The sequence below is a fragment of the Oenanthe melanoleuca genome, chromosome 21 (genome assembly GCF_029582105.1).
Source record: "Oenanthe melanoleuca isolate GR-GAL-2019-014 chromosome 21, OMel1.0, whole genome shotgun sequence".
Lineage (NCBI taxonomy): Eukaryota > Metazoa > Chordata > Aves > Passeriformes > Muscicapidae > Oenanthe > Oenanthe melanoleuca.
In genome coordinates this window covers 6672315-6696944 of record NC_079354.1, presented here as the reverse complement: position 1 = coordinate 6696944, position 24630 = coordinate 6672315, and the positions used below count along the sequence as shown (strand labels likewise).

Here is a 24630-nt window from a genome sequence, read left to right as displayed (position 1 = left end):
ATGGGGTCACTCCTGTACAGACATTGCTGTTTGAACATCATTTTGTAGAGTTGAAACACTCAATGTGTGAGAGCCGAGAGCTGGTGCTTTTTTAAAAAATAGTGCTTAAAATCTACTCAGGAGCTCAGTTGGTTGTTGCCCAGGAGCAGTGAGTGACCTGGCTGCAGAGAAGGTGAATTTGTCAGTTGTCTTTGAAGCTCTTCTGTTTTTTTTTAGAAGGAACCTCTCTGACTCTCAGAAAAGTGAACCAGACTCACAGGAAAAACCTGTGAAAGTCAGTGCAGTGAGGAGCCCTTGGATGCCTTGGGGCACTGGGAAATTGGAGTTGATGGAGTTTGGGCAGTGTGGGGGCTCTTTGGGAAGTTCACCTCGGGCATGGGATGGGTGAGAGACACTGAGAATCAGTTCTGGGGTGAAAACATGTTGGAAATCAAAGGCTGACATTGCCAGCTTTGGTTTCTCTCACTTAAGGTCATGCAAGAGCTCATATGACCCCTTGAAACACAGACCCTCTTTGCAAATACCTTTTAACACGTGTTTGGAGCCCTTGGGCAGGACTGCTGCAGACAAACTTATTTTTAAGCCTCACTCCTTTGTCTCCCAAGTTTGTGCTTACTCCTTCTTGCACAGGATTGTGTCTGTTTGCTTTTCAAATCATTTTCCTGCTGCCTCGTGGCAGAACCTGCTCGTGCAGCCGGAGATTAAAGATCAAAGGTCAGCCTTGCACCAGCGAGGTTTTACTGCTTTAAATACCGGCTATTTATGAGTGTTTTCTGTGAGTGCAATAAAGGAAGCGAGGTGTAATTGAATCCATCTCGGTTGTTGGGGCATTCTGGGCTGCAGAGGAATAGGCTCTAATGTGAGACAGGGCTCAGGCCTGCATTTCACACATGAATAAGCACACTTAATCTCCTGATTACAGCAGCTCGCAGGGAAGGAAACTCTGACGTCTGCTCTGTCATTAACCGAAATAAGCTGCTCCTCAGAGAAAATGAGACCAATGTCTGAAATTAAAGGCAGCTTCTCCAGACAGAAATATCATCTGTCTCTTCATGCTTATGCATAAAGTGTTTTAAAACACTGGACAAGGAAAAATGTGCTCTTAATGTCTCCTGCTCATCCTGATAACCTTGTACCATCCTCCACCCTTTGACTGAAGGAGCAGGATTTCTTTGTTCCCACTGTTAGGGAATTTTATGGAGCACTTAAGTGGCACAGCTTTAGTTTAGTCTTCCAGATAGTCTCTAAATCTCAGGATGCTGCTTTCTTTAGAGAGAAATTGCTTTAATTATAGGCACGTTTCCCTGGGAGTGTCTGGTCAGGCAGCTCATGGTGGGAGCCCACCCTGCAGTTACTCTTCCCTTTTGAGAAGCTCAGATGTGTCTGGAGTTAAATAAAACAGCTCATGTGGCTGAAGACCAGAGGTTTTGCCTTTCCTGCTCAGAGGGGTTTTCCAAAAATAACCTGATCTAGTTCTCTTTTGGGTGATTTAAATAACTATAGTTTGAGGCTTTCTGGAGGATGAAAGGATTGTGAGGGGACAGCTGAATGTTCAGCCATTTAAAAATGAAGCATCCAGTGGAGAAAAGCTCAGCTAAAAACATGCAGGGAGGGACACTTCGGTAGATATTTGTAGACTTCTCCCAGAGACAGAGGCACCAAAATAAAATTGAGAATGGGAACTGGCATTAGCTGAGAGTTGGAGATGAGTTGTACTTGCAGAGCAGCAGTGGGCTCATTCTGTAAACACACACAAATGAATGTGGTCAGTATTGTGCAGAATTCATTTTTGTCTTTAAATGAGTGACCTAGAGGCAGCAAAGGGTGTGATGTACTGGTGACTTTGCTAATCAGGCATCCCATAAAACAGGGCTGTTGTGAGAGGGACACGTGGTTCTGTTCCATGCAAGGATTCCTTCCTGTTCCCATTAGCTTGGCTGTTACTGTGTGCCAGGAATTTCTCTTTATGCTTGGATTTCTTTGCTGGTATTTCCCAGATCTGAATTTACAGCACTTCGAAATGTTTTTATTTCGCCTATTTTAGTAACAATACTACAGACTTCTCTTTTTTTGCCCAGACTTGCCTGTCAGGAAATCCATATTGCATGCTTTCAGGGTTTACCCTTGTTGCTTCTCAAAGTCTGTCTATCTGTTCAAAAGAAACTGCTGTGCATAGCAACAAGTTTTTGTTCAACTTTTTTTTTTTTTTTTTTTTTTTTCTGTTTTAAATGTTGTTAAGCAACCTCATAATGCAGATGTTTTCGTGGCTCCAGATGACTTCAGGTTCCCCAGATAATTGTTCTTGTTTTAGCAGCAGGTCCTGTGGGCCTGTTCTCCCCTAACAGGGGAGTTATCCTACATTATAGGAGGGAGTTATCCTACATTATATGGTCATTTTTTAAAGTTCTGGTTTTTAATGGTGTGATGGGATGGCTGCTGTGCATTACTCAGCCCTGTATTGTGGTAATCATTTACATTAAGCCTGAATGACTGCAGAGAAGGGTAAATACACGGCTTCATATTTATTGTCTGTTTGCTCCCATGTGTTATGACTGTAGAGGCCATTAAAGCAGCTTTTGAAATGACAAGAGGAGCTCTGAGCAGGCACTTAATGGCACGGATCAGTGCAGTGGGATCTGCAGGGCTGTGCTCACTCCTGGCTCTGCTGCTGGGCTGCTCTCTGACTCTGAGCTCCCTGCAGAGCACCCTGGAGCTCCTGGGGGAGTGTGATGGGGAAAAGGGGTTTGGGGAGGCTGCTCTCAGTGTTTTGTGTGTCACTGTGTGTGAGCAGAGCAGCAGCCCTGGGTCACTGGGAGTGCGCAGGCAGCCCCTGCTGGCTCCTGCCTTCATCACCAAACTGTATTCTATTCTGTAAGAGAATAGCTAATTTATCTGCTAATTTTGGCAGTGCAGAAACTTTCTAGCACTATATTGATTTTATGTTGCTGCTCTTGAACCAGTGTGGAGAGAATGGGGTTTATTTGGGAGGACATTACTTTTACAGGGGCCTGTGTGTAAAGCTGTCTAAAAGCAGCTGTCACATCACTGCTGTGGATGTGGAGCATAAATTGCCCATCCGTTTTTGGAGGAGGTGGGAGCTGCTATGTTCACTCCCAATCTCATCCCCAGCCCTTCAGTCTGCTCTGTGCTCAAAGCTGACTCTGGCAGAATTTCACACTCAGTCCTTACTGAATTTCTGACCTGTCACAAATAGAAAGTTGTTCTACTTGTCCTCCCCATGCCCATTAGAATAACACAAGGGGAAATGTTACTTTGTCTGGCCAATCCTTCAAAATCCTCATGACTGCCTGGTATTTCCCTGGCAATTTCTTCATGAAAATGTGTCACTGGAGCCGTGCCAAATAACCTGTCACTTTTCTCTCCATAAACGCAGGGATGTTTTTGCTGTGAAAATCATGCTTTGCTGCTCTTCCCCTGTTCCTTTGAGTTGTGTAGCATCAGAGTTGTGTTGAAGAGAGGGACATGGGTTTTATCTGAGCTGTCAGCCTGCATATCTGGTGTGTCACACAGCCCTCGACCCGGATTTGGGAGCGATGCCACCAGCGCCAGGCAGGGCTGTGTGAGCGTGGCTGGAATGTGCAGGGGCACTGCCCTGCTGGGAGCTCAGCTCTGCCTCAGAAACGTGAGATCTCCTGTTTGCTTTGCTCAGGTCAGGCTGGGTAAACAGCAGAGGGGAAGGAAAGGTCAGTGCCTGTCATGGGAAACACCTGGAATTGTGTGGCAGGGCTGGAGTGGCAGTGACCTCCCGGCTCAGAGGGGTGATGGAGCCAGGGCTGCCCCTTGTCCCTGCCCTGGGCTGCTGGGCACAGAGCAGTTCAAAGGGAACAAACACACTTTATTTGCATGGATTTACCGGGCTAGGGGCTGTAAAAATGTAACTCCCAGTGACCAGTGCTGGCCACGGCGTTCCAGGGCTGTGTTTGTGTTATAAACTCCAGGGAAAGAGATAAGGGAGACAACTGATAAGAGGCACATAAATCACTGCAGAGACTCCTAAGAGCTTTTTAAGACTTTAAGCAAATCTTCTTCCCAGGAGGGTGCCAGACTTGTCCCCTGAGATTCCAGAATAGGCAGTGGGACCCTTTCAACACCCACTGGGCACCAGCAGGATTGGCACAGAACAAAGGAGGAAAATGAACATTTTTACTGACTGGGGCATTCATGGTATGAGGAAGAAGTTTTGTGTGTGTCTGTGTACTGCTGGCAGGGAGAGATCTGTGTTTTGGCTCTGTGTGTGGTGGATGGTTGGAAAATTCTGTAGGCAAACCCAGCAGGATCTGGATTCTCAAAACTGGGCTGTGTCTTTAGTTAAATTTCACTCCAACAGTGAAAAGCTGCCCAAGAGTAGTGGGGTAAAACTCTTGCTGTATTCCCTTTTCCTTTTTTCTTATTTTTTTTCCCCTTTTCTTTTTTTCTGCCCTCCTCTGCTCTGAATTTGCCCTCAGTGTGCAGCTGCTGGCTGTGCTGTTGTCAGGAGCACAGTGCCTGGCAGTTTGGGATGATGAATGGACCCTGGGAGTGGGGAATATTCTGAGGCAGATCCTGCACCAGCTCCTGATATACTTGGTCCCTCTGAATATCTGCAGCTCATATTTTCCATGGCAAGCAGGCGATAGGGAAGGAATGTGGGAGAAAGTTGATAGCAGATGTTCCCAGCCTTTCCTGGAGGCTGGGGGTTAAAGGTGTGTGCTCCCCTGCAGTTAATGAGCTTTATCAGGGGGCTGGGATCAGCCTGGGCTGGCTGGAAACCCCTGCTCTGAGCAGGGTGGGAGGGTCTGAGCCACAGCTCCTGGCTTGCTGGAGTTCAGCTCTTCTCTCTCTGGCAGCTGGGATTTCCTCTCCTTCAGATTTGACTTACTGGGGTTATTTTTCACAAATAGTCTCAAAGCTTTTCTTAAAGCAGTTCTTAAAACCTTATAGATATATGGGAAAACCTTTATATGATGTTTCTCTGTTAGCCTTTTTTTTTTTTTTTTTTTTTTTTTAAATCCCTTGCACTTAAACTGAGTTAAAATTTTTCCTTGACATCAACATTAGAAAATCTCTGTGGCAGGAACTCTAGCAGTGGCAGCACATAGTTCCTTTAATCTGGCATTTGCTGGAAACAGTGCCTTTTTATCTGGCAATATGAGACTAAAAGCTTACAGGAGAATGGTCCTGTTGTGTTTATTAAGACTGGTAACACATGACCAAACAAATCTTGTTAAAAGATTTATCTGTCTAGCTGAAATAAGAAAAAGGAGCTCTTCTCCATATTTTTAGTTGCCCTGTATTCTCAGATGCTTTCCTGTTAGAGTCTCACAGAATTTCTGGTGGACTTGCTTTCACATTATCTTTAAAACCTGACTCTTTAATTCTGGTTAAGAGGTTTAAGTACTTAATGTGCAGAGTGGTGCTATATGTGCCTTTTGCTCTGACAGGGGTTTCCAGGTGCACAGACAGAATAACTGTGGAGCAGGTGACTTGTGGCAGTAGCAGTATTCTCCTCTGCAGGCTGGGACTAGAGTGTGAGAAGGGTTTTGTGGCTGTAAAAAAGGTTGAAACTTTAATTTGAATGAGATTTAAAATGCTGGGGTGGGGAAATAAACTGAACCATGTGAATATGGGTTAATGATCAGTTGAAAATAATGATTATGAACTTCTGCACTTCAGATTATCACATGAAGTTAAAGGTTAAATTGTGCCTGCTGGATTTCTCCAAAATCCTGGTGGGAGATTCTCATCCCCTCATTTTAATGGGAACATTTTAATAGGAATATCAGCCTTTGTATACATGGAAGTTGTCAGTATCTGCATTTTCTGCTACAAAGCAGAGAATAGGAGACTTTAGTGAGTAACTCTGCAAACACATTTTTGGCTCATGTTTGATCTCTAAACAATTTAAGATAAAAAAGACCTTGCAAGTCTGATAGCAGAGTGGGTGGAGATAAAGCAAGTTATCCCAGAGTGCATGTAATAAACCTACTGGAGAAATGGCCATATCCTGAGGCTGGAGTGAAAAAATAACAACAGAAAGGTCTTAGCGTGTGACTGCAGTGAAGTTAACATTTCTCCTCAGGTTTTTCAACTTGCATTGAGCAAATAATGGACAGGAGCTATTCTCCCACTCCTTTGTATGGCACACTGAGCTATTGTAAGGTGATTGTTCCCCTTTTAGCTGACAGGGCTGCTTCCCGGGTGAATTCCCTGTGGAAGGAGCAGTGATGGTGCTGAGGTGCTGAACCCTGAATGGCTTTGCTGGAGCAGAGAGACAGAAACAGCTTTGGTGGGATTTGGTGCAGAGAGAGAACAAAGCCAGGGAAGAGTGACCAGAACCTCGAGGAGCAGAGTTTGCCAAAACCTTCTGCAGATGTTCAGGGTGTTTGTGCTGCCTGCACAGAGTTTGCCAAAACCCTGTGCAGATTTTTGGGGTGTTTGCCTGTGCTGCCCTCATCCCCAGTCCAACATCTGTGTTTGTCATGAAGTGTCAGCCCACTCACTTCAGGGAGCAGAGGAAAAGGCTCCCAGTGCTTTTGTTCTTTCTGTACTTTGGTGTTTTTGGGTCCCATGCTCATTGCTGATTGCAATGAGAGTGGCACAAGTGCTGAGCCCACTCAGCAGCTGGAAGTGGTGAGTGATGTTGAGTCAGCAGATGACTTTTCCCAGTGCTCACATTTTGGTAAAGAGGGATCAGGCTGCACGTGGGGTTTGTAGCAGTTTCCTGTTCCGTGCTGGGTGAAGAAAGAATGTGTGAGATGTGGTTTTTTCCTGCTACAGCTACTCTGCAAGTTATGGAGCTGCTTTATTCTTAAACAAAAGTAGTCAGTGCTTCATGGTGATGTTGGTTTAATCCTGCAAAATCTTTGAAGTTGAGTATTTGGAGCGAAATAGTCTTGGAAATGTGATATATTTACATAAGAAAGCAATGGCTGTGCAAATTATTTTTATGGGATCCCCCTGTAATGGGAGCTGGGAGGAAAGTGGCCATTTGAGTGGAAATTTCACAGATGAACAGCCTGAGCAAAGTGTGGCACACACTGGTTCTTGCACAGCCCTCCAGTAAATGAAATAATCTGAACATGGTGTTTGTTTATTCAATGTTATTCCTCTATGAAAGAAAATAAACCCAGGAAAAAATTTCCCCATAATAATGGGACTTGTAATAAAAACACTGAAGTACTTAGTGAGAATGTAATCTGAGGGAAGTGTGAGGATGTAGCCCTGCAGCTCTGGGCAGGGCTGCAGTGCTGGTCAGAACTGGGTCCAGCAGGGTCAGAGTCACCCTGGGTGTTGGGGTGGGGGTGGCACAGCCGGGCCAGGGGAGCTCCTCTGGGCTGGGACTTTGTGCTTTACCCACCTGGAGGTCGCTGGGTTTGCTCTGGTGTCACCCTCAGGACAGGTTCCATGGGGGTGAAGTTGCTCACTTGAAATTCACTTTCAAATTCAAGTTTAGCAAGGAGCAGCCTGCTCTGGAATTGTGGCTTTCTCAGAATTGTTTGCACAGCTCTGGCTCCTTGAGACTTACACAATATGAGGTGGAGCTCAGAGTGTTTCAGATGCAGATAAAATAAATATGGATGTATTATCTGTCAGTTACTAATCAGCTTTTTATTTGTCCTTAAGACAGGAACTTTAAAATAATTTTTCCTTCAAGTTTGGAGGTGTGGAGTGGTGGATGCCTTCTTAGCTTTTCATCCTGAGGCTTCAAGGAGAAACCCTGGGGCTGGCAGGTTTCAAACCTGCTTTTTCTGTCATTTACTACCCATCCTCACTAATGAAATTATAGGGATTTTTTAAATTGGAAATGATTTAAAGAAAAAAAAAAAAAAATGGACATTTTGCACTTGCCAGTCAAAGGAAGGTGCTTATGCTGCAGTTGTGCCAGGAGAGGGGAGTGATCCTTTCACTGAAGTGAGCTTTGTATGAACAGCAATAGAAAAATCCCCAAGCTTGGCTGCTGGGGAATTCCCTCACCTCTGGAAATTTCAGATGTTTCCTTCAGAATCCCTGCAGGCATTGCTCTCACCATTGCCTGGCAGCTGACAGGTTCCTTGTGGTGCTCTCCATCCCATCCCATCCCAAATCCCATCCCATCCCCATCCCAGTTATCAGACCATGGCAGCTGCTGCAGCATCATCTCCTCCAGCCTGAGAGACCCCAGGCACTGCCCCCACTGCAGCAGCAATTTCATTTTAATTTAAATTTGTGTCTCCTGCTGCTGCCAGTGCTGTGAGGGAATCCCAAGGGCTGAGGTTCCTGCAGGACTGAAGGAATTTCCAGTGCACAGATCAGGAACTCCTCAGCTGATTTCTCAAAAATCAAACCAGCCTTTTCCCTTCTCTGATGTGGTTTCAAAAGCTTCATGCATGAGCAATCAATGCTCTCAGGTCCCTGCCTTTCAGACATTCTACACCGTGGGCTGGTTCTCAGTTGTACCACGTAGTAGCTTCCTGGAAATTTAGGAATTGAATGTGGGCAGATTCAGCATTATTGGTGAATTAGGGGGAAAAAAAGATAATTTGTCTTTGTGAGTTGAATGCCTCCTTTTTGAAATATCCTCCTTTCATGAAAGGTCCTGGTTTTTATATGGAAAAGCAGATTTCATTAGTGCAGTTTAAACTCCCGTGGTTTGGTTTGGTTTCAATTAATTAATTCCTGTAATCTGTGGATTACAGGTTAGCTCTATTTTTGGAAAAGCAGGGTAGGGGCAGGACTTGCTGACAGATTGCCCTGGGAGTGGCAGATGGCATCCCTTACCCTGCACCAGCTTTGCAGGGCAGCGTGTGAGTGGTGCTGGATGTAAAACAATACACCATTTGCTGAGCTCCCTCATTTGCTTCCAGATAAAAGCTGGAGACTCTTCTCTCTGCACTTGTCCTTTCTTGAGTGTTTGGTGGGTTTTGTTTTTGCACTGGTGTGCTCTGTTAGCTGCAGGTATGAAGTGATGCCTGTTCTCAGTGGGCACTCCCCATCCAAGAAGTTATTACGTGTCTGCAGTGGACTGAAGGAGTTGAAGGATCTTTTTTGAGGATGGAGGTAGCTTCAAATATTTCCAGACACTAAAGCTACCATTTCTATGAAGTCTTCAAAAGGCTGCTTTGTATTTTACTGCTTGTGCTTTCCACACTGAATTGCTTTAGGATGTGGGGGTTTATTCGGTTTTAATTTTTATCTTCAGGAATTGAAAGAATTTGGAATACTAACATGGGCTTTTTCCCTCTTTCTCTCCCCTCACCTCTTCAAGAACCTTTTTAAAACGCTGGGGCTGTTGGAGTGGTTGAATTTTTCCTGGCTTTGAGTGAGAAATTCAGAAGACTGAAGCCCAGGCTCACTGTCTACCTTTCACGGAGGCCCAGCCGTGAGAGGACAGAAGAAGGCACGTGGCGAATCATGACAGCGGACAAGGAGAAAGACAAAGAGAAAGAGAAGGACAGGGACAGGGACCGGGACAAGGAGCGGGACAAGCGGGACAAGGCGAGGGAGGGCGAGAACTCGCGGCCGCGGCGCAGCTGCACCCTGGAGGGCGGCGCCAAGAACTACGCGGAGAGCGAGCACAGCGAGGACGAGGACAACGAGCCCGGCACCGCCGCCGAGGAGGCCAGCAAGAAGAGCAAGAAGAAACCCCCCAAGAAGAAATCCCGCTACGAGAGAACCGACAACGGCGAGATCACGTCCTTCATCACCGAGGATGATGTGGTGTACAGGCCCGGAGGTGAGGGGCTGGCTGTGGGTGAGGGGCTGGGTTTGTGTAGGAAACTGATTTTGGGTAAGGAAACTCTGGGTGTGGGTGAGGAGCTCTGGGTTTGTGTAGAAAACTCTGATTTTGGGTAAGGAAACTCTGGGTTTGGGTGAGGAGCTCTGGATTTGTGTAGGAAACTCTGATTTTGGGTAAGGAAACTCTGGGTTTGGGTGAGGAGCTCTGGATTTGGGTGAGGGGCTGTGGATTGGTGTAGGAAACTGATTTTGGGTAAGGAAACTCTGGGTTTGGGTGAGAGGCTCTGGGTTTGGTTAAGGAGCTCTGGGTTTGGGTAAGGAACTCTGATTTTGGGTAGGACACTCTGGGTTTGGGTGAGGAGCTCTGGGTTTGGGTAAGGAAACTGGATTTGTGTAGGAAACTCTTGATTTAAGGTAAGAAACTCTGGTTTTGTGAAGGAAGCTCTGGATTAGTGTTGGAAGCTCTGGGTTTGATTAGGAAACACTGGTTTTGTGTAAGAAACTCTGGGTTTGTGTTTCCTCTGGAAGTTCCCTGCCCAGAGCTGTGCAGCCAGCATAGTGTGCTCCTGGAGCTGGGATGATCCCTGTCCCTTGTCCTGCTGGGATGATCCCTGTCCCTTGCCCTGCTGGGATGGTCCCTGTCCCTTGTCCTGCTGGGATGGTCCCTGTCCCTTCCCTTGCTGGGATGGTCCCTGTCCCTTCCCTTGCTGGGATGGTCCCTGTCCCTTCCCTTGCTGGGATGGTCCCTGTCCCTTCCCTTGCTGGGATGGTCCCTGTCCCTTCCCTTGCTGGGATGATCCCTGTCCCTTGTCCTGCTGGGATGGTCCCTGTCCCTTCCCTTGCTGGGATGATCCCTGTCCCTTCCCTTGCTGGGATGGTCCCTGTCCCTTCCCTTGCTGGGATGGTCCCTGTCCCTTCCCTTGCTGGGATGATCCCTGTCCCTTGTCCTGCTGGGATGGTCCCTGTCCCTTGTCCTGCTGGGATGGTCCCTGTCCCTTCCCTTGCTGGGATGGTCCCTGTCCCTTCCCTTGCTGGGATGGTCCCTGTCCCTTCCCTTGCTGGGATGGTCCCTGTCCCTTCCCTTGCTGGGATGGTCCCTGTCCCTTCCCTTGCTGGGATGATCCCTGTCCCTTCCCTTGCTGGGATGATCCCTGTCTGTTCTCTTGCAGACAAATGTGGGTGTGCATGGAAAGCTTCTGGCTGTATCTCATGGTATCTGATTTGTGGGAATGAACTTAGCTCCCCTTTGGAAAAGAGCCACCCTTTGCTTTCTACTGCATTAATTATCTGTGCTTCATATGGAATCTCTGTCCCTGGGAGTTTGGAAACTAAATTGGATAATGCATTAAATGCTTCACTCCCACTTTGGAGCAAGACCTGCTCTGAGCTGGGGGATGTGGAAACTTCTTCAGCCTTTCTGGCAAGCTTTTCTGGGAATCTCTGCTTGTGGAGCTCTGCTTTGTGCTCTGTGAAATATAACCCAGATGAGTGGGGATCTCAGAGCTGGTGTTCTCCTGATTTCATCCCTCATCAGTGGCTGTGCCCAGCTGTTGGGCAGGGCAGTGCTGGACTCAGGGCTGTTTTGGGGACAGTGTGCTCTGGATGTCTTGGATGTGCCTCTTAATTACTGCCAAGTCCTCAGGAAGTTTTTAGGGTCTCATGGAAGATTCAAGGTCTAACCTGTGCCTGCTGCCAGGGAATGTTTTCCTCAAGCTGCACTTGAGATGAGATTACCTAGTTCCTATTTTTGAGTACAGACTTCCCTGCCTGTCTGCACAGCACTTCAGAAGTGCTGCTTGCAGTTCATTCCCCTGCCAGCTGTGGCTGTGCTTGGCTGCTCTGTTGGCAGCACTGCCCCAAGGTCCTGGCAGTTCCACACTGCTGTGCTGCAGAGCTGCAGGGACCCTGCTGGGCAGGGATGGGTTCAGAGTGAGGGCAGATCCCTTCTGCCTTTCCAGGAGTCTCCTGAGGTCAGATGGGAATGTTTTAGAGTTCTAGTGGCTCGTGCTGTGTGTGGGGGCTCGAGCAGCTGCACGTCCAGGTGGGAGGTGCTGCATTCCATCCTCCTCCTCCTCCTTCCACGGGAGCCTTGAGCAGTCTGCTCTTCACTCAGCTACACCAACATTAGTCAGAACAGCTTCTCTCTTGAAATGCTTCAGCTTCAATTTCCACTCATTTCATCCATCACTGCAAAGGAGCTGTTCTTGCCAGGGTGTCAGGGCTCGTGGCTGAGTAATATTTGTTTTTGAGCAGTGGCAACTGGGAGCCAGCGGAAGCGTCAGCTTTGGTGGCAATCTTATTTTCAGTGTCAGAGGATGAAAAATAATTCAGAATCTGTTGAGAACAGCTGTTGTGTGGGCCCAGGAGTACAATGTGATACACTGGCTTTATTGCAAAAAGAGTTTGCTTAAAGTGAAAATGGGAAATCAGTTTGTGGTCTCAATTTTATCTTGTGGAAGGATGGAGCTGTGGCTGTGGCTGATCTGGAGGAGTTTGTCCAGGGAGGGAGCAAGGAAAGCCATACTAGTGGTGATAATGGGGATATTTTATAACGGTTCTGTAACTTAAGCCCCTGCTTATTGAATTTTACATTTTGTTAATACTAATCAGCATAAGAGATGTACTCTGGCATTGAAACTTTTCTGTTGTGTTGGCTCTTTGTGCTCTTGTAAAATTTGTCTTGGAAGCTGCTCAGGGTGATGAGAACAAACATGAGCTCAGCTCTGGAGGGACCTGAGCACAGCTGAAACCTTAACTGAATATACCCATTTTAAAATTTGATTTTGAAGGTAATTTCTTATCAGGATCTTGAATACATATCCCAGTGCTGGAGGTGTTCTAAACCAATGTTAGTGTCCATTACAGAAGGAGCTCTTCCTGCTCCTTATGTACAGGGAGATGTATTTGTAGCTAAAGGTGAAAATTATATATATTTTAATAGGGATTACAGAGTTTAAATTAAGGAGACACAGCAAGGATTAGAAAGATGAAAAATTAAAGGTGTGTGCAGAAGGGATAGTTGTCTTCAGCTTACATCTTCTGGGCTTTAAGGAAAGGAAATCCTTTCCAATCATTTGATTCTTTCTTTTAAGTGTTCTCATCTGATATGGATGAAAGTTCAAGGCCTGCATTTCTTGGTTAAAATCTCATTCTGTGTTTACCCCACTGCTGTAGATACTTAATCCAGCACTTAATTCTGTTTTTTTTCCCTATGCTAAGCTCAGCAGCTGTATTGAAGTAATAGCAAATAAACTGTAAATAAACAGATAATCAGGATCATTGAGGTTTTTTCAAGTGAAAGGTTTCACTGTATTGTTACCATGTAAATATTTCTCTTATTAATTTGCATAGATATAATGAATGCACAGCTTTAAATAATGTATTAAAAAGAATTGAGTAGGGCTTAGACAACACTATGCAATTAATCTTCTCTACGTTGCTGGAAATCACACAGGCCTATCCTAAAAGCTTGTTGGCCCAGTTCCCCATCTGTCCTCTCAGTTTCCACAACCTCCCTCCCATTTCCTCTCAAATCTAATCTCTGGGGTTTTTCTTCTTTTTTTTTTTCCCTTGCAGTTCTCACCTTGCTGTTGTCAGAATGCCTGTTGGAGTAGAATTAATTTTTGTTGCACAGTGTATATTCAAATTTGCTTTAGGCTTCCTTAGCACAGGGAGATGACAATGAAGGAGAGTTGTGTTAAGACTGAGAGGTTTTTGTTTTTTTTCCCCTCCTCTTGGATTTCAGTTAAATCATTTAATGCTGATTTTCCTTCCATTTCTCATCAGACTGATCCCTTCCATGCCACTGGCTTTTACCAAAGTCCACCTCAGGAAGGGCTGTTATTGAATTAAAGCCACAGACTTGGTGCTGCTGTGGTGGCACCTGGAGTGCAGGGTGAAAATCTGAGCAGGTGTCTGTCACCTGGAGATGGGGACAATGCTCTTTGCTTTGCCTGGGTAGAAACATTTGAAAGGATCTGCAGGAATTAAAAGGATTTCTGAGGATCTGTTTCTGCAGTGACATCAGTGGCTGTACAAACAGCACATCAGCAGGAGGTGAGGCAGGGTGAAATGCTGCTGAAATGAATCAGTCCTGCACTGCTGTGCCTGCAGGAATCTGCCAAAAATCCTGCAGGAGAGTTTGTGTCCCCTGGGTTCCATGGGGAGGGAGCAGTTTGTCTCAGCATGGAGCAGTGAGCTGCTGCACTCTGCAGTGGGATCTCTTCTGCTCTGGAACCTGTGGCCAGTGTTCAGCGAGCCCTGGAGAAACTGGGAGCTGCTCCAGTGTGCAGGGACTGGGATGTGGGACTGCAGTGCTGGGAAAAGTGGCCATGCTAGAATTCAGTATAAAAATACACATAATACAAACAGGAATTTTTCTATAAGCTTTGAAGTTCTGGCAGGTGTATTTTCGGCTGCTGAAGCTGGAAGGAGGAAAGTTAATTATTTTCTGGGAGGTTTTAATTTTAATTTGTTGCTTAGGCAGAAGGAAGAAATGGAAGAAAAGGATTTTTTCAGCTGTACACTGTAATTTTAGGAGGTCTTTGGCCAGTCTGTTGTTCTATTGTGTGGGTGACCAGGTTTGTGATGTTTATTTTTGCACGTGTGGTCTTCTCTTCCCTCAGAAGCCCCAGAGTTGACATGAGCATGTGTTCTGGAACAGTGCAATCTGCATTTTCCTGTTCTTTTGAAAGTCTGTTACCATTGTGATGGAGGTTGTTGAAATAATTCAGTGACAGACTTTCAGCTGCTGTAAACAGAAGTAACCTTGGGAGCTGTGCTGCTTCATGTGGTTGCAAAAGTCCCCTTGGTTTTCACACTTCCACCACTGCTTTCAACTTTTCTGCATATGTGAATAGTGGTGAGGAAAACTTAGCAAAAACATTATCTTCAAAACTTTTGTTTCAATGGAAGCAAATGCATTCTCTGCCTATTTTTCCTTTAATAATGAAAAGAGGAGAGGCCTGGATCAGTAGGTGTCAGGAGAGTTAAAATGCATGAGAACTTGACAGGAGGGTTTTCTTTGAGGCTGGGTGAGGTGAGCAGGGGGCAGGGACAGCCTGGTCCAGCCTGGAGCTGCTTCTGGGGCCATCCCAGGGCTGGAATTCCTGCCTGGCCATTGGGACAGGGCTGGATTTCCCACATCAGCTGGGCAGGTGAATAATTCTGAGCATGGAAAATAATCAAGGCTGCTCAAGAGCCCAGATCAGCCCCTGCTGCACAGAGGGAACTTCTGTCCCTGCTGCCAGTACAAAAGGTGAGCAGGAGCCAGACTGGATAAAAAAAGACATTTACTGAGTTCCCATTTCCTTGTAGCAGGGGAGGCACTGCTGTGTCCAGGGCAGCTGCTGGGGCTGACAGATGGAGCCTTAAGTGCAGATCAAGGTTGAGCTGGCAAATGGATTCCTGTGGCTTTGTTTGGCTCTGGATAAATCACAGAGAGCAGCTCAGAGGGGCTGGGGGTGCCCAGGCTGGGCATGTCCCTCTGGGGATGTGCATTAGTTTTAGTTTTCCATCCTGACCTCATCATGAGGCTTGAAAATGGAGGAGAAAGGTGCCCCACCAGTGCTGGAACAAAACAAACACATTGCTGCTGTAAGCTCAGCTTCACAGCTGCTGCCCTGATCCCTTCTCTAGGAAGGGCTTCTCAGATCTCATTACAAATAGGAAAATGCTTTTTTTTTCAGAAGACACATCCTGATGGTGAAACACAAAGGTAATTTTTCAGTGGATGTTTGCAGCTCTCAGGTTGGCAGGCAGGAGTGAGGCTCTGGGGCTGCACTGCTGCAAAAAGCACCTTGGAAATGCTCCTCTCTCAAGTGCCACATTGCATTTTCCTCCTCTGGACGTGGCTGTGCAGGGCTGCACCTGCAGCTGAAGGAATTGAATGGGTGCTGCTCTGTCTGCTCAGGGAGTGAAGTGATGGCTCAGGTAGCAGGGAAATGGGAATGGCTGTGATTTTTCTATTTAAGGATACACAAATAAATCCCATCCATATGGTGATGAGGTGCTGTGCTGTGTTACACTTCAGTTGTCATAAGGGCAGCAAAGGGAGAGGAGTTAAGGAGCCACTGGGTGTTTGTGATGGACTTGAGTGTAGCTGAGTTTTCTGAGCTCTCTTGTTGTGCTTGAGGCTGTTTAAAATAAATGAGGTTGTGCATTTTTGGTGCTGTTTGTGTCTCCCACATTGTCCATGAAGAGCTTTGGGTGGCAGGTGGCTCCATGGGATTGGTGAAATATCAAGGGACAAGTGTGGCACCTCCAGCAAAAGTTCTCTGTGGCTTGGAAGGGCCAGAAAAATCCTGTTAGAAGTGGCATGTGTGCAGCAAAGCTTATCTGTGCTAGAGGAGGAGTTTCAGACTAACTGATTATTTAATTAATTTCTTTTATCAGCTTGGATTCTTGTTCCCAGCACTTCTCCCTTTTCGTGTGTTTAATTGGGAAAACAGCTCCAAGGCAGGAGGAGCCCCTGGCACGAGGTGGGGGCTGAGTTTTATTTGCAGTGTGGCATTTTTGGTGACACAACTTTGTGTAAAAACCTGTTTGCTTTGTACCAGATCTGTTAACTGAGGGTGTGTGAATGCTCCTTACAAGAAGAGCTGTGCAGTGTTGTGGACATGCTTGAAAAGTGCAGGAAAATAATTGGTGTGGGAAATGATGTAGCTGGGGGCCTGAGCTGCAGAACAGTTGCTTTTATGAAATTGGGAACTGCAGAGTACAATTAGCTGTCATTAATTTTGTTGAATAGAAATATGTTCCATTTATTGTACAATCAGGAGCCAGGCTTGAATGGGTTTAAATAGATGAAATCTAAATTATACTGACAGTCCATTAAACAGCAGCAAAACCCCTTAAAGAAAATGGATTCACTATGATACCAGTTTATAATAAAATCATTTGCCAAATAAGAACTATAGTCCAGGCACTGGGAATACTCCTGTGAGCTTCAAATGAGCACAGTAAATTGGTTGAACCATTTATTGCAGAGCAGGGCTCGAGCTCCTCGTTCCCTGACAAGGAGCCAGCAGCGTTGCTTGAAATCTGCTCAGCAGGAAGTGACACTAAAAGATCAGACTGGCAATTTGTTTGTTGTCAGCCATATGGGGGAAGAGAGGCAAGTGCTCAGCTCCCTACCTGTCAGTGGGAATATTGCTGGAGCCCAGAGCACGTGTTTGGCATTCCCAGCTCGCTGTGTCCCTGTTTGTCACCGAGCCACGGGGCCACAGGGATCGCTGCTGCTGCTGCTGCAGCTTTGTCTCCATTGCTGACCTTTGTTTGCAAAGGTTTGGCAATTTTCCTGTGCTTGGCAAGTTCAGATTTCAGCCTTCAGGGCTCCCTGGGTGCTGCAAGCGTTGGTTGTGATCTTTGGGAGGTGTCCCTTGCTCAGTTAGGGTGTGTGACTGCTGTGCCAGTCATGTCTCACTGCTCTGGAGGTGCTGCCCTTTCCCTTGGAGCCCCTGAGCCCTGGCAGGGTCCTGGGCTTCCCCCTGCCCTCCTGGGGAAGGGTCCAGGGCTGCCAGCTCAGCCTGGCACAGGGCACTGGCACCACCGAGCCTTTTAATTCCAGCACCAGGATGGAGGAATGTTAATATTCCTTCATTCAGGAGAGTAAATATCCTTCAGTTGCTGATCCTCAGCTCAGATTCAGGGTTTATACATGTCTGCACACACATGCAGAGTGAACCTGCTGACACCTGATGGGGAGGGACTCTGGATAATTCCTTGACAAAAGCTTTCAAGGAATATCTCCCCTGTGGAAGTGCAGAGAGCCCAGGGCTTTTCCCTTGGATGATGGAAGTGTTGACTCATTAGGTAAAACATGAAAGGATTCTGATTGTGAGGATGGTTACTACAAAAACTGCAGCATTTGAACTGCTAAGGGTTCAGAAAATGGAGCTGGTTGGGGTGTTTTTCCAAGAGAATTTTTCATGTCCGTGCATTGAAGCTCTAATTTTAAAAGCAGCTTTTAGTGTGGGAATATTAATGTAACCCTTCAGAAGTAGGGCACATCTGGTGAATATCACAAGCCCAAAGGCAGAATGACTCTGTACCATGTGTCAGGGAAATGCTTCATCTCCAGTGGGACATTTTACACGAAATAGGGAAGTGAGCAATGCACTCATGGCTGCAGACAGGCAGGGAATCCACTCAGGGCAGGGGGCTCAGCATTTCCTTCCTCTGCTTTGCAAAGGTGATGGAAAACCCTTTTATTTTGATTTTTGTGAATTTTCCTGTGGAGCATTTGCTGATTTGTCACTGCTGAGCTCTGTAATTTAACACATCAGATGTTGAGCTTGTCCTTGCAGGCTGACCCAGGGATGTCACTGTGGGCAAAGCCAGAGGGGGAGTTTGCAGCAGCCCCATTTCCCCTGTGCTTGCTGCCTTCATCCTTGCTCTTGTTTCCTGCTAGATGGGGACATGTGAGGATGGCTGTCCTTCAGTCAAAGAAATTCAATTACACTTGACTGAAGTTGTGTGCAGAAGCTCTGTGCAGCCATAGAGAGCCAGAATTGTTCCAGAAGTGTGTGGTCAGTGGAGAAAAGGTACAGAGGCACGTTCCAGGATGAGGAGGGGGCTATTCTGCAGCTTTCAGTGGCATAAATCTTACCTGTGCAGGTTTGTTGCATATCAGAAAAGTGATAATGCACTTTTCCTTTTCTTGGATTCCTGGTAAATGGAAGGAATTGCTTTTTATGGTGATTTTGAGTGGCTGCTGTAAATATTCTCCTTTTCTGGGGGGACATCTTTTGAGTTTCTATCATCCACAACATTGCTGTGCACCTGGATAAACTTGTTTTTCTTATCTGCCTGGCCTCTCCTGCTTTGGAGACTTGTAACTGGATGTCATCCTTGTTCTAGGGCTTGGCAGGCAGCCAGCAGTGCCTCCCTCAAATGCAGCCCAGAGCATTTATCCATAGGAGATGCCACCTCCCCTCCCTCCCTCTGTGCCAGCCATTTCACAGGGATGCTCTGTGTTTGTTCTGCCTGATAAAACTCTGGAAAATGAGGCTTGCACTGCCAAGATACTGAGGGGTGGAAAAAAAAAAATCTGGGATAACCAGGGCTGCAGGAGTAAGGAAATCTGGGATAACCAGGGCTGCAGGAGTAAGGAAATCTGGGATAACCAGGGCTAAAGGAGTTCTTGGATGTGGTGAAATCACTGGAGCTTCCAAAGAAATGGGATTGAATCAAACTGTGCTTTGAAATGTGCCTCACAGAACTCAGATTTTGGAGGTTTTCTGTAGAAATCCCAAAAAACTCATGGAAGATCTTCCCAGGACAGTGGTGTTTGTTGTCTCTCCTGTGTTTTGAGCAGCAGTTCCTTATCGGGGTGTGTGAGGGGACACCAGGACTGTCCTTTAAATATTTGCTTGGCTTTGGGGCTGGCATCGTTGTGTTTAGCAAGCTGTGGGTGAGTTTGCTGAGTTCCAAGGTCAGGATCATTAATCAGGCACTTCTCTCCCACCCCTGCCATGTTTTCATTCTGAGGGCACTGCTTTTGTTGTAGTTATTGCCAAGATTGTTTGGAATACAGCAGACCTTATGTTCCAGCAGCCTTGGAGAGCCCAGTTGTCAAAAGCAAACAAAAATAATTACTGTGTTTCTGTCTTGTCAAATGTAATTCGAGAAAGCACAGGCCTTCCCTGAGGTAAATCTAATTTAAGTTTGCTGGGTTTCATCTATGATTGGTTGCCTTGGTTTTCTTCACAATTAGAAGAGAAAATATGTTAGTGCTCAGTTCTTAATGGCAAGCTGACCACGAAAAATCTGATTACTTTCCTCTCTTATTTTGGTCTGGTTCACAGGCTGTGACCTGGTCATTGTTATTAACTCAATCCAGAGTGGTCTTTAAATTCCTTTCTTTTTGTTTTTCTAGCAAAATGTCTATTCAAATCATAGTTCATTTTTTATGCAGTTAATTCCCTTATTTATCGTCATAAATAGTTTCTATTTCTAGATCACACTCAAAATAAATTGCACGTTATGCAAATGAAACGCTGGTTCTTTCAAAGTTTAAGCTGTTTTTGAATTTATCCTGTTTTTATGTTCTTTCTTGGAGGCACAGAAGTTAATGCCCATTATTCTAAAATCTTGTGTTTTTACAGATTGTGTTTACATCGAGAGTCGCCGGCCGAACACGCCCTATTTCATCTGCAGCATTCAGGACTTCAAACTGGTAAGGAGCATTTCCACATCTCCTCTTCCTTCCCCCTGCCCCAGAGGGGGGATGTTTCTCAGCCTGGATCCCATCCTGTAGCTCCTCCTGAGTGAATCTTCACCCTCTGAACCAGGAGCTGGTTTTTATTCAACCCCAGCTCTGTCTTTGGAGCAGCCTCAGTTCACTGGGGCAGTTCCAGTTGTGATCCCTGTCGTGTTCAGCTGGACAGAAACTGAACTTTGAGTCCAGTGTGGTCAGGAAGCTGTGGCTCAGGGAGTTAAATTTTTCCTGGGAAGATAAATTTGGCTGTGCTTTCTCCAGCACAGCTCTGGGATGAGGGTTGGCTCGTGGCAGCCTCTGCATCTCAGCTGACCTGGACTAAACCTGACAAAGGTTTAATCAGGAAAAATAGAAAATAACATTGCAGATGCCCTTAGCTCTTCATTCTTTAGCAGTGAAAAGTCAGGGACCTGAGCAAGAACAAATCAGAGCTGTGTTTGTTTCTGTCTGACTCTGCCCTCCTGAAAGGTTCAGCCTTTCCCTGGTCACAGCCAGGGCTCAGGGGCTCCTTTGGGACTTGCCAGAGGTTTGTGAGCAGGAGATTTGGGAACTTCTGGCAATTTGCTACTGCTGCTCCTTATTGCTTTATTGGAGTCCTGAGCACATAATAAACTCTCCTTATCAATGTGCTGTCTACAGGCATAGATCACCAGAGGCTGTTGCTGTCAGAATAAACCAACTTCCCTCTCCCCTTTCCCCATTATTCTGTGAGCTACAGGAGAGCACAGAGACTTTCCTGGGTGCTGATGTCCCTGGTGGTTCTTGGCACTTTGTCCCCTCTTCCTCCCCCTTTTTTCAGGGAGTCTTTGGGTTTGTGGTTTGCAGTTCTGGCAGTGGCTTCAGCCACTCCTGCAGCTGCTTTTGGGTCTGCCTTCAATTCCAGAGGGATGGTTCTGGGCACTGAGCTGCTGCTGAGCTGCATTAATTGCTCAGGAGCTGAACAAAAGCTGAAGCCTGCTGTCAGCTTGGACTGGAGCACACCTCCAGGCTCTCTGCAAGGCTGTGGGAAGTGAATTGCAGCTTTAGTACCTTTAGATGTTTTTGAAGTGGTTTCTCTTTACTCATGTTTTCAGCACGCAGAGGACTTGGCATGAGGGCTGCTGGCAATTTTGCATAATTTTTGGCATGGAAACAGTGTCTCTGTTCTCTGTTTACTTTTGCCTGCTCAGAGTTCTCGAATTTCTCTGTTAATTTAATTTTTCTTACTGACATAGTGCATGAAAGGAACTTGTGTAAATGACAAAACCAAAAACCTCTTGATGCTGATTATACCAGCAGAAATAAATCCCCAGTGTGTGTGTGGCTGTTGATTTTCTTGTTGGGGGAAAGGGAGGATGAGCAGTGGAAAGGACACTTGATTTCTCTTCTAGTGTGAGATACCAACAGGAAAACAGCCTTGTTTTGCCTTCAGCTAAATATGTCAAGTGAAGCAGGAAAGTTAAAGTCAACAGCTTTGAAATGTCGCCTGCTAATTAAATACATTATCATGTTGGTTGTCACAAAATACAAGTTTTTGGCTGAGTGTGTGAGCCTTACCTTATGCTTCCCCTGGTTCTAGGTGCAGTCTGGGTGCAGGAGTTGATGGGGGTGTTTTACTGATAAAAACAGGAATATAAATTTATATTTAAAAAAAGTGAGAGGGAGTTAAACACGACCCAGCCAATGCTGTGATCCACTCGTGCATCATCCTGCAGAGTGAGACTAAAGTACCACTGAGTTTCATTCTTCAAATAAACTGGGGCTTCATTTGCTGTTTCCAGCAAGATCTGAAATCACAATTGGATGATTTTATGTTTCTTGCTAAACTAGGAACTGGTTTGAGGAGTCTGGCAGTTTGTCTGGTTTAGCATTCAGGATCTCTCCCAGCCTGATGCAGTCCCAGTGCTGCAGAAGCAGGTGTGAAATATCATTTAATAAATAATAAATATCATTTCAGAGCAGCTTTGTACTCCAGTGTCTCAACTTTGTGACTTGGAGAAAGCAGCAGTTGTTTTCCTCTGCCTGCTCCCTGTAGTTCAGCAGTTCTGGCAGGTGAAGTGCTTTTCTGTGATGCATGAGTTTATCCTTCCATCACAACTTTCTCTTGACATTAAGATGAATCAGCCCTATTAAAAATTATATGAGAGGAGCAGCTCTTTTCCATTCCTGAAGAGCAATTGCACTTCAGCAGCAGCCATGAGCTCCTGACTGTGGGAGGGAGCTGTGCTGGCTGCTGCTGGCTCTGAGATGTCTCTGGTGCCATCCTGAGAGAGGCAGGGGCTGCTCCTTCCCCTGCTTGTGTTGGGATGGGCTGGGCAGGGCAGGCAGAGCAGCAGAGGTGGTTCCCAAATTAACAAACAAACTCTGGGTTTGTTTTCTCAGTCCAGAACCCAAATGATGCCTTGAGGGAGGCAATGTGAGGAACTGTTCAATGTTTTGATCAGTCCAGTTTAGCTGTGTTGAAAACTGCCCTGCATAACATTTTATCCTCTGGTGTTTACCATGTTTGTGGTCCCAGATCCCTTCAGGCTTTCAGAGATTCATGGAAATACCTTTGTGGAGTTGAGGAGTGAAATGATTGATGCCTTAGGGACACTTCAGTCGTTGTGTCCTTTCTGCTCTGCCATTGCTCCAGGATAATGTTCCAGTAACTCTCATGCTGTTCTGTTGGTTTGGGTTTTGTATGGAATTCTGCATAACTTTGAGGATTTCTCTGGGAATCCACTGGTTTATTTTTGCCCTCCAGCACTGAAATGTTTGAGTGTTGGCTGTTGAAAGTGCAGCTTCTTTTTCGTCTCCCCATGGAGGAGGGATGGGGTGGCAGGTCAGGTGAGAAGGTGTGATATCCATAAATGCTTTTCTTTGTTTGCTTCACCAGTTTGAATTATTGAACTTAAAACATTTTAAAAGTGAAATTGCTGTTGTGTCTCACAAGAGTATGAGATAGTTGTCTGTATTTTAAAAAAGGGCACTAGATGATTTTTTCTTTACTGTGCTGCCTGTGTCCCAGAACATTTTATTAATCTCTTTTTGGTGCTAATTCATTTTCTTTGGATTAATACTATCCTCTTTCAGGATTCAAGACCAGATTATTCTTAAGGACTTTGATTAGGAACAAACAGTGGTGAAGCAATGATTAAATCTGAGTTTGCTCTATTGCCTTACATGTTTTTATTGGTATCAGCTCCTTCTCCTTCATTGCTGATACTCAGTATTTGCTCTCCCTCCTGTGTCAGGGCAGCTTGGGTTCAAGTGGTCTCCTGGAAATCTGGATTATGCAAGGTCATGATTTCCTTTAAAGCAACTTTTCTAACCTTGTTTTTCCCTTGGGGTGCACTTCTTTCCCCAGTTCAAGCCTGTGCTATGCAACTTACTTTAAAAATGTTGTTTTTAAAAAAAGGAATCAGCAAAATCTAATTGGGACTGGAAGGTGGAGAAAGCCTGTAAAGGGGCAGAGCAGTGTGGCTTTAATCCTGTCCTGGCATTGCCTGTTGAGCAGCTTTAAGAAGGAAGAAAATGGTGTTTTCACAGAATGGTAAAAGTGGGATCCTCAACATGGGATTCAGGGTTTGCTTACTGTGGGCTTTTTTGTTCCAGAACAATCTTACAGCTTGGGGTTTAAATTACACAGGCAAGTCAATAAAATGGGAGCTGTTAATGCTTCAGTGCATTAAAAAAACATAAGTTTCTCTGATTCTTTTTTTTTTCTGTGAGAAAACATTCAGGTTGTTTACATCAGGAATTGTCTCCTGGATGTCAGTCTGCTGCTTTTCCCTTCATTCTGCAATAGCACCAGCGCATTTTTAACAGTGCAGTTGTTCCCACAGCAGCCTGCTGCTGTCACAAATCCACATTTCCTATTCATCAGCGAGTTAGGGAAGCATTCTTCTGGTTCATTTTCATTTGGCACGAGGCAAACCTTTTAAAAATCTCCAGGCTTGACGAAATATTCCTTAAATACTCTGTGGTGCTACAAATACCCTGATCAAAGGCCAGGCAGCAGAGCAGGCCTGGCTGAGCCTGCTTTAGCTGGCACAGGAGGGGAAGTGAGCTGGGAATTGTCTCCAGCCCTGCAGTTCTGAGCTTGCACAGCTCTGGAAAGAGGAGCTGGGAGTCAAATGTGGCTTCACCCCCTGCCCTCAGTGTTAATTTTTCCTGAATTGATCCAATCTTCACTCATTCCTTGTCCTTCAGCCTGGCTGCAGTTGCTTATCCTGTTATTGTGGGCTCTGAGCAGCAGCCTGAGCTCTGCTAGGAATTAATCAAACCTGGCCAAAATCACTTTGATCTCCTGAGTTTCTGGCACAAGAATGGCATCTGGAATTTCTGGAGGAAATAGCAAAGGATCTGCTCAGCCGGTCCTGCTTGTCATTCACACCCCAGCACTTTGTGCTGCTTCCTTCCCCCCACTGCCCCCAAAAGAAACAAGTCCTTTTTTAAAAAAGTCTCTTTTAATTGAAGAGTGCTGTGTTTTGAAAGTGGAAATTCTTCACTGAATTTCTTTTCAGATCAGGCCATTTGAAGAAACAGATTTGTGTTTTCTTCAGGCTGTGGGTATGGCTTCAGAGCTGAAGGGTGTTTTTTATTAAATAGTAGTATTTAATGTTTTTCTTTTGTAGTTTACACTGATAGTAATACAAAGAGTTATAAACAGTGAAATATCCTTTTATCTCTTTGTTTGTGGTTAACAAGTCCTAAGATTCTGTCCATTCTCTTTA

At 45.7% G+C, this 24630-nt stretch overlaps 1 protein-coding gene across 4 annotated transcripts in view; it reads left to right on the top strand.

The window, feature by feature from the left end:
* The window catches only part of RERE (arginine-glutamic acid dipeptide repeats), a 174561-nt gene that overhangs the window by 47106 nt on the left and 102825 nt on the right, over positions 1-24630 (top strand). For all 4 annotated transcript variants that reach the window (XM_056508146.1, XM_056508144.1, XM_056508145.1 and 1 more), the window contains exons 2-3: positions 9245-9712; positions 19821-19891. In XM_056508146.1, the coding sequence (XP_056364121.1) occupies positions 9391-9712; positions 19821-19891 (393 nt within the window). In that variant the 5' untranslated portion in view covers positions 9245-9390. The remainder of the gene's footprint in view (positions 1-9244; positions 9713-19820; positions 19892-24630) is intronic.